Source organism: Rutidosis leptorrhynchoides, chromosome 4 (genome assembly GCF_046630445.1).
Source record: "Rutidosis leptorrhynchoides isolate AG116_Rl617_1_P2 chromosome 4, CSIRO_AGI_Rlap_v1, whole genome shotgun sequence".
Taxonomy (NCBI): domain Eukaryota; kingdom Viridiplantae; phylum Streptophyta; class Magnoliopsida; order Asterales; family Asteraceae; genus Rutidosis; species Rutidosis leptorrhynchoides.
Window position 1 is genome coordinate 437,409,753 of NC_092336.1, and position 10,340 is coordinate 437,420,092.

Sequence of the window (10,340 nt, forward strand, 5' to 3'; positions counted from 1 at the left end):
AACCCTATAAACCCTAATATCTAAAACCTCAACATACGCTCGAAAAACACGATAATTGTTATATATTACTTCTTCGAGCGTTTTTCCGCCAAAATAAAAATATTTATCACAAAGTGTCTTTATTAAATGTTCATATTTTCATCCAATCTATAATGTTCGTGAACAAAATTTTTTCAAAAAATGAAGAAAAAAAATTTTTTTGCTTCCCCCCGCTTCCCCCCGATTGGTTACCTCTTGATCCTACCACTATATATATATATATATATATATATATATATATATATATATATATATATATATATATATATATATATATATATATATATATATATAGTGGTAGGATCAAGAGGGAAGTAACCATTCGGGGGGAAGCGGAAGGATGCAAAAAATTTTTTTTTTCGTTTTTTGAAAAAACTTTGTTCACGAACATTATAGATGAGATGAAAATATGAACATTTAGTAGAGACACTTTGTGATAAATGTTTTTATTTTGGCGGGAAAACGCTCGAAGAAGTAATATATAACAATTATCGTGTTTTTCGAGCGTATTTTGAGGTTTTAGCTATTGGGGTTTAGATATTAGGGTTTAGATATTAGGGTTTATAGGGTTTAGATATTAGGGTTTAGAAATTTAGGGTTTAGGGTTTAGATTTAGGGTTTAGATTTAGGATTTAGATTGAGTTTTTAACACGAACGGTTTAGGGTTTAGGGTTTAGGGTTTAGGGTTTGGTGTTTTGGGTTTATGGAATAAACCCAAAACACCAAACCCTAAACCCTAAACCCTAAACCCTAAACTCTAAATCGGGCTAAATTTTAGTTCACAAAACATGAAAAAAAAACATTCATATTCTTCACGAACAATATTATCTTGAATGTTATTTTTGTCGATCGTTTTCCCGCCTAAATAATAACATTCATCACGAAGTGTCTCTTCCAAATGTTCATATTTTCGTGTGATCTTGATGCCGAAAAAAAAAATTTCAAAAAAAACGAAGAAAAAAAAATTTTGCTTCCCCCGCTTCCCCTCGATTGGTTACTTCCCCATTGATTCTGCCCCTATATATATATATATATATATATATATATATATATATATATATATATATATATATATATATATATATATATATATATATATATATATATATATATATATATATATATATATATAAAGTAATTGGTTTTTTCTAAAAATGTGCTCCAATTTTCAAGCGGTTGTCTGGATAGCAGTGCACTTAATTTGGAAGAACCGCAACGAACATGTCTTCGAAAAAAATCGTGTAAGATAAGCAAAATTGGTTGCTGACATACAAACAAAAAATTTCGAGTAGATCTCCTTTAAATGGAAAAAGTGCAGGCTAGAATGGCAAAACTGGTTAACTAATCCAAAATTCTTCGATGCAAATCCTCTACCTAAAGAAGGAATTGGTTAATGATAATCCCGTCCTAGAATGGAGATCGAAGATTGACAACTGTTGAGACATCATTCTTTTCATATTTTGTTAATATGTTGTTGTAATCTCAATTTTAGTGTTATACCATCTATCGTGTAACGGTTTCTGCAGTTAAGCTATATATGTACAAATTTTTTTTTTTTTTTTTTTTTTTAAGGCAAACTCACACACCCACTTAAATCTAACTCGAATATATACACAACGAATTGTCCTAAGTAGGACTCGAACCCTCAACCTCAAGGTTGTAAGGGTGACATCAGAAAATAATAATAATAATAATAATAATGTGCTACGTAACATATAATAATATGTATTTAGTAAGGTTAAAATTGTATGTTAGACTCCCAGAAATTACAATCAAATATTCCATTCAGTCTTTTTAGAAAAAATTCAATTTTCAATTCTGTTTATAATTTTGATTTTATATGAAAATAGATAAATATGATACTTGTAATTTGGTCACTTGATAAAATCCACTTTCGTGTTGTTAAAATCACGTTAGCATCTATCTTAAAGGTAGGGTACCTTGTAATTTTTTGATCTGTGTCGGCCTATTTGTTGATAATTAAAAACTCAACCCAACTAGAAAGGTCGATTTGTTTGTTTTTTATCCAATAATAAAATAAAATGTATACCAAACCTTAGAAAATTTGATTATAGTAACTAGAGTTGTAATCACTTGAATCCAATAATTTGCTTGAAAACCAACGGACCAATCAGAGCGCGACATGTGGCGCGACAATCACATATGATTGAAAAAAAAATTCAAAAAAAAAAAATTCAAAATTTTTTTTTTTTAAAAATTTTTAAAATATTTTTTTTTTTAAATTTAGTATTTCAATTCTAATCACATGTGATTGTAAAACTCAATCACATTTAATTGTAAAATCCAATCACATGTGATTCTACATGTCAAATCCAATCACATGTGATTGAAAAAAAAAATTCAAATTTTTTTTTCAAAAAAATAATTTCAACCGAAAACAAACTTTAATTGAGTGATTTGATCAAGTTTGTTAGCGTTTCGTGATCATATATTCAAAATTTCAGATTTTAATTCGGTGATTTGATCAAGTTTTGATCAAAAACTTGGTGTTTAAAGGTTTTAACACAAATTTACTGAAATTTGTCATTTTACTAAAAAAAAAAAAATCAATCACATGTGATTGGATTTCACATGCAGAATCACATGTGATTGGGTTTTACAATCACATGTGATTGACATTCAGAATCACATGTGATTTACTGCATGTCATTTGCGAAAAAAAAAATTTTTTTTTTAAAAAATAAAAAAAAAATTTTGAAAAAAAATATTTTTAATTTTTTTCAATCACATGTGATTATCGCGCTTCGTGTCGCACTCTGATTGATTCCTTGGATCTCAACTTAAAAGTTGGTCTCATTTGAATATTTCTGTATAGTAACTAAGCAACATGCTAATAAATAATGGGAGTTGATATTTCCAACACCCTTTTTACTCCTTCCACCAGATTTTCAAAGTCTTCCCTAAAATACCCCTCTCCTTCATTTCTCATTTCCATCTACAAATGCTGTGTTACAAAATTATAGCTCCATGATTTGACTGATTAAAAATTATTGATCACAAAAGGTGTTGAAAAACTAATAGATCTCCAATTATTATTATACTGATTTATTTATTGTTGATCCCATCACAAAGGTAATGAAATAACAATGGCGATTATCATCTCTTTTACTCCGTAATATGTAAAGGTAGGATTTAATTAATATGGAAATAACATTAATTTTTTCCAGTTAATTTATAACATTCATTTTTTCTAGTTTATACAGTAAATGATGAAAAACATTGATTTTCCCTTAAAGCTAACTATATCAAAGCACTTTTTGATTTCAGATTTAGATGTTTCAGATTCGCGAGTGTGTGTGTTTGAAGCAGAGGTGCGATGAGGTGGAAGAAAGCATCGGAGGTTGATGAGGAGGGGAACGGAAAAAAAAAGGTGGAGGATAAAGGAAGAGAAAATAAAAATCTAACCATAATAAATGAGAGGTTAATGAGTTGTTACAGTGTTTGTCGATGATGGATAAAAATGGAATAGAGAAATGAATGATGTAATTGAGAAATGAAAGATGGATAGATAATATAAACTTTTATTATTAAACATATAATATAAATATATAATATATATATACTTACAGGGGTATTTTGGGAAAGTGCTCGAAAATATGTTGGAAGAAGTAAAAATAATGGGGGAAATATCACCTCCCATAAATAATCATTCAACTTTATCACAAGAACTTAAAGATGGAACATAAACCCAGACCGAAGAATACCCGACCCGAAAATCGTTAACGTAACATAATACTAGACAATCAGAGAGCCGAGAGTTATTCTACTCGGAAAAGTATCTGAATTCACGATTTTTTTTTTTAAAACGTAATGGAAAGAATAACTAAAAAAAGTTGTTTTTAAATTTACTATGTGAGTGAAAAAAAAGAGATTAATGATAATGGAAGGATAGATTATACTTTATTCCTTTCAAATCTATTATCTTAAATAAATAAAAATAAAGTTCTTCTACCATAAAGTAATTGTTAAATGAAATGTTATCCACAATATGCCAAGAAAAATATCATACAAGTTGGTACTCAACGAGGGCGAATTTAAGTGCAAGTTATGTGAGATTACGGAACACCACTATTTTAAATTTTTTTTAATAGAAAATACCCTTTAAATTATACTATACACCACTAAATTTAACTGCATGATCTTATATATTTTTCAAATTTATAGTTTTTCTTTTAAATTATATTAGGACACCACAATGTTAACTACTCGGACCTATATATTATAGTATGAATTTGTAGTTTTGTTTAAGGTAAACTACAACCAAAATGGTATCGAAATAAATTTGTACTAATTTTTTTTTGAAACCCTATTAACTTATAATCATGAAATCACCACTGGTACTCAAACTACTACAATGCTTCAACACAACATTTATAAGTTACGCAATTAAACATGAATTAAAATTTTAAAAGGCCAAAAGTTTAAAAGGCCATACATTATTTTAATATTTTTTGCAGATAACATTCATTGATAAAAACAATTTTGTCTATGCCTAGCATACGGGTCGGGTTGGATCGGAATGGGTCGAGATTTAAATGAGTTTGTGTCGAAACGAGTCATGGGTCGAAACGGTTCAGGATTTAAATGGATCAAACGGGTTGGGTCGGGACCTAGGTTGGGTTGGATCGAGCGGGTCGAGACCCAAACAGGTTGAGTCGGGTCGAGAACCATTTTGTTCAATAAAATTTAACTTTTAAACTTTTTTTATTATTTTTATTTTTATTATTTCATTATTTTTTATTTTATTTTGAAAAATTACTTCGTGCAACTAAAATTCAAAATTTTACAGCTCGACCCGTTGAACCCATATACAAGACACGTTGGACCCGTTCATATTTTTTGGACTTGGTGGATTTGAACAGAATCGACACATTTCTTATTTTGTCTAAGACCCAATATGATCTTAAAAAAAAAAAAAAAAAAAAAAAAAAAAAAACACTATTTGACCAATTTTTAGGAATACGAATCTTAAAAACTGAAAACTTTACAACTCGAATCTTTTGACCCATATGCAAGACTCATTAGACTCAAATTGAGCACATTGGGTTTGGTTTGCCAGGTATAATTTTGTCCAACTGAAAAAAGATGCGACAGAGTCGAAGATTATGCCATATATATATATATATATATATATATATATATATATATATATATATATATATATATATATATATATATATATATATATATATATATATATATATATATATATATATATATATATAGTCATCATTAAGAGGGAATCACTTTTTTGAGAGAAATGGAGAAGTAAATTTTTTTTTTTTTTGTTTTTATTAAAAAAAATTCTAAACATTAAGATCACAAGAAACATGAACATTTAAAAAAGACATTTTGTAATGAATGTTATTATTTTGACGAGAACACGCTCGAAAAAATAAATGATAACATGCATAATGAGTAATGTTTTAATTAGATTTTTTTCATCGTTTTTTTTTCATCTTACGTGAAGTTTTTTTTCCTTCAAAATTTAGTCCGATTTAGAGTTTAGGGTTTAAGGACTTAGTGTTTTTTATTTAGTCCCTAAACACAATATCCTAAACCCTAAACTCTTCGTGTTAAAAATTCAATCTAAACCCTAATTTCTAAGCCTTAAACCATAATTTCTAAATTCTAATTTCTGAACCGTAATTTCTAAATCCTAATTTCTAACCCCTTAAAAAAACTTTAATTAAAACATTACATATAATGCATGTTATCATTTATTTCTTTGAGCGTTTTTTCACCAAAATAATAACATTTATCATAAAATGTCTTTTTTAAATGTTCATATTTTCATGTGATCTTACTATTTGAAAAAAATTCAAAAAAATAAAAAAAAATATTATTTCCCCATTTTCCCCAAAAAAGTATTTCCCTCTTGATTAAAACAATATATATATATATATATATATATATATATATATATATATATATATATATATATATATATATATATATATATATATATATATATATATATATATATATATATATATATATACCATTAGTTATAACTTTTTAATATCATTATCTCTTTTGTATGCATTTGAAATTTTAACATTTATATATAAATGCCTATTTTATATGTCTTGAAGAGGGATTTTTAAATTAATGAAAAAGTCATGTAATTTACTTATTTGTATATTCAAAAAGATTATAAAGCATGAATACAAATCAAAAGATTATATGGCATGACATGCTTTGTTGGTTCGATAACAATGACTGGAGATGAAAAGCGATATGGGGCCGAAGTATTTGTTATAACAGTGTGTGGTTCGATGAAAATAAGACCCTAGCCACATTCAAAAATCTTACTCATTATTGTCATGAATAGACATAAACACCATGTGATTTCTTATCATAATCTCAATTGTCGTTAGTTTAAGATGGTTGTTAATCTAAATATTGCAATACTAAATCAAGTGTCGATGATGGGATCTCGTGAATACATCTAAGACCTATATTTCACACAGAGGTGTCTTCGAGCATAGACAAGATAGACAACTGCCTAGAGCCCAAAAATTTAGAAGGACCTAAAATTTTGAATATATAAATATTTTTCTCAATATATTTAATTAAATCAATTAAAAAATCATCAATTAAAGTTAAAATACATTGTTTTAATAATTAAATACAATCTAAGTAAATAAATAGATAAATGAGAGTATTAATTTTTTATGCCTAGTAAAAAATTTAACGTATATGTGTACTTATTTTAATTTTCGTCTAGGGTCTTTAAATTGTTAAGACGATCCTGATTTCACATTATATGTCACAACCCACATTCTAAGATAACTTAGATAACTTGGTGGTTGGGATATGATAATTTAAAAATAGATCTCACTAGGAGTAAAAAAAGGATCATAAAAGGTTACGGAATAATCCGATTAAACTACATATACATGAGTAAAATACTCATTTCCTCGAGTAGTTTGAAATAAGAAAACCTTATTCGTTTAATTACGCAATTCTAGCTTTGATTGTATTATCGGATTAGCGTACTTATGGGCAAATGAAGTAATGGGTTATGAATTCTATTACGAGTTTCAATTTGTCATGAGGTATTTGTAATAAAATTCTATCACCAACACAACTTAAATTTGTCGTATGTTCAATGCTGTGGCTAGTTTCGATGACATGGTTAATGATGTCTAATAATGGCACGTCGATGTATTTATCCTCCACTTCACCAAAATTATCCAATCACTCATGAAGTCGTTGAACATATTTAGTTGAAATGTATGAGAGACTATGAGATACAAACTTTAAACCGGCATCAACAACAGTATAAACAAACTTAAAACTTGAAACATACTAAAACCGCATAATCAAGCATAACACAAAGAAAGCATGACACAATACAAATCTTAGGATTCACCTTGATCAATTTACTGTCTATAATTTCCCGACCGGTGTGATTTTCAATCTTGAATGAAAGAATATTTGAAGTGCGGGAGCGATTTTCAACGTGTATTATAAACAAAAATAATGCATTATTTATGGTGCAACTCTTAAATTACAAAGTCTATTTAAAAGAGGTCTTAAACTTGTTAGTTAATGACTACAATTTAATTTTAATAAATTGCAATTTGCTTTTGAATTATATGTGTACATATATGATCAAGCATGTAATGGATGCAACGGGTGCAGTTCATACTTAACAACAACTAAAGGAGATTTAAGGGTCATTCGAGTTTAACTCTCCAGTCCGGCGTACCGTGAATAACCCCTTGTGAGATGAAGATCTCGACAGGAGTGGTTAAACGTCGACCCACCATCGTCGGTATAGCCGGTAATTGATGGCTCAGGATATGCGTTAGGATTTATGTGCATGGAACATTACCTGTAACCGTAAGTAAACCGTGTGATGTGTTGTAAGTTCGGTAGCGCGGGTAAGGGTTTCGCTACAAGAGTAGCGTGGATGGTCTGTCTGTTATGCTTCGATACTAAAAATAGTATAGGTGTAAGTCTAGATGAATTCTCTCCCTTTGTATCGTGACTTGGGCCTTTTATTTATAGTGTCATCTTCCTTTGTCAATTAGTGCCACGTACTAGGGCCAAGGGATCGTGGTCTGTCCTAATAGTACTAACTTGCATGAGAGACCGACAAAAGTAAAAAGCATCCTGTCAGGCTTGGCTCCTGTTTGTCATATATTCCGTGTAAGCTACAACGCCTTCTGGCAGATCGTACATCGACCAAGTGTGACTCTTTTGCATGCTTTATGTCATTGCTCGCTCAGCCTTGTCCTGCGCACTTAGCATTGTGGCACGCTATATATGTGGCATGTGAGGATCAAGTGTGATGCGCTACTCGAGCTAATCGGGTATGCGTATCATTAATATACATATACAGTACCAATGGTATGAGAGAAATATAATAAATTAATCTGAGTTTGATACATTGTGAAACGAGTATTTAAATTAATAAAAATAACATTATTTTATTTAAGAACACTTAAAGAAACACTGATTAAAACCGACTCCATTTATATTTTTTCACCTTCGGTACTTCATAAAAATTCCGAGAAAAACGCTAAAGCTCAATGTCACCGTTTTTAATGATTTCCCTTACTCTATCAAATATTTGGAAATACGACAACTCCTTCACCTTTTAAGATTCATATTTCAAGAACATCACATTATCGATAGCATGATCATCAACTTTTTCGATTGCTTATCTAGTAGATTTAAAAAATAGACGCGACTATAATTGTTATTGTAATTCTAATTACTCTCATTAAAAAAAATGTAATTATAATTGATTTAACTTTTTGCTAGAATAATAGGATACTATTATAAAAATCTCAAGGGTGGCTTAGGGTTGTATATTTGATGTATGTAATTCTCAGATTTAATCTCTACTATTTACTATTTATACTTTGAGGTCTTAGACCATCTTTATTCCTGAAGTCTATGATGGGCGCGTTGCTGGGTGGGGTGGGGTGCTTGATGAGCGTGCTGCCAGACTGCTGGGTAATGGGTGGCGTGTTGAAGTATTTTTTTATTTTTTTCATTTTTCTTGCATTTAATTTATTTTGTTTAATTAGTTTATATTATTATTTTGTAATTATAATAACAAATTAATTTAATAAAACACACTAAAATTAATATTAAAAATACAATTACAATTATAAAAAAGGTCCTAAAAATAGAAAATGACAATACGATAATTAAAAAAACATTACAATAACTAAACATTACTTAAATGGTACGACGGTAGTTTGGTGGAAGATTCCAAATATGCGCGGTTTAGTCCACACGAAGTGCATTATGAACATCTTTGTCGCGAATTTCCTTTTCTAATGCAGCTCGAGTAGTATTTCGATTCCTAACAAAAGTGGGTCGGTTTTCTGGCTCGTTTAGATACTCTTCGTCGAGTGACGTTATAGCAAAACCATTATCCTCGTGGATCATATTGTGCAATAGAACACAACAATATAATATGCGGTGCAATTTTTTTGCTCTCCAAGCTCGTCTAGCCACACGTAATATACTGAATCTTCCTTGAAGGACACCAAATGTTCGCTCGACATCTTTTCGTGCACTTTCTTGAAAACGTGTAAACTTTGTTGATGGCTCGTCGGTTGGGGATTGGTATGCTTTGATAAGTGTAGCCCAATCCGGATAAGTACCGTCGGCGAGATAATAACCATGTGTGTAGTCATGACCATTTACTATAAATGGTGAAGGTGGAGCGGAACCGTTCTTAAGAGAATCAAACAACGGTGAACGGTTTAATACATTGATGTCATTGTTGGAACCTGCAACACCAAAATATGCGTGCCATATCCACATATCATACGAAGCTACAGCTTCGAGAATAAGAGATGGTTTTTTTTATGCCCACTTGTGTATTGACCTTGCCATGCAACGGGACAATTTTTCCATTCCCAGTGCATTCAATCGATGCTCCCAAGCATCCCCCTAAAACCATGCTTTGTTTCGTGCCTTTCGTATATTCGTTGAATATCACGTGCAGTTGGTTTACGTAGATATTCTTGTTGGTACAAATCAGTAACACACAAACAAAAGTTGTCTAAACACATTAATGAGGTTAGCTCACTCATATGCAAATATTCGTCCAACATATCACCCCCCGTACCGTACGCCAACTAGCGTAATGCAGATGTGCACTTTTGATATATATTAACACTTTGACGACCAACGGCGTCGTATGAGTGCCTAAATATGCGAAGTGTGCGGGTAAAGGATTAATAGTGCAGTCGCGTATACCTGCTATGATACGCTCGAATAATTGCAGACTCATCCGATAACGTCTT

General features: G+C 30.2%; 1 protein-coding gene across 1 annotated transcript; it reads right to left on the minus strand.

The window, feature by feature from the left end:
- Positions 1 to 9,309: 9,309 nt before the first annotated feature.
- On the minus strand, positions 9,310 to 10,106 carry LOC139842109 (uncharacterized). The gene is made up of 2 exons (XM_071832283.1): positions 9,992 to 10,106; positions 9,310 to 9,821 (listed from the first exon to the last, which is right to left on the minus strand). Exons 1-2 carry the CDS (start codon positions 10,104 to 10,106, stop codon positions 9,310 to 9,312), a joined length of 627 nt encoding a protein of 208 aa, XP_071688384.1.
- Positions 10,107 to 10,340: the final 234 nt, after the last annotated feature.

Excerpts from the sequence above, each read along its gene's own strand:
- LOC139842109 (XM_071832283.1), bottom strand. The coding sequence starts at position 10,106 with ATGTGTTTAGACAACTTTTGTTTGTGTGTTACTGATTTGTACCAACAA. Across the intron at positions 9,822-9,991 it reads AAGGCACGAAACAAAGCATG|GTTCCAACAATGACATCAAT; the intron begins GTTTTAGGGGGA and ends TTGGTGTTGCAG.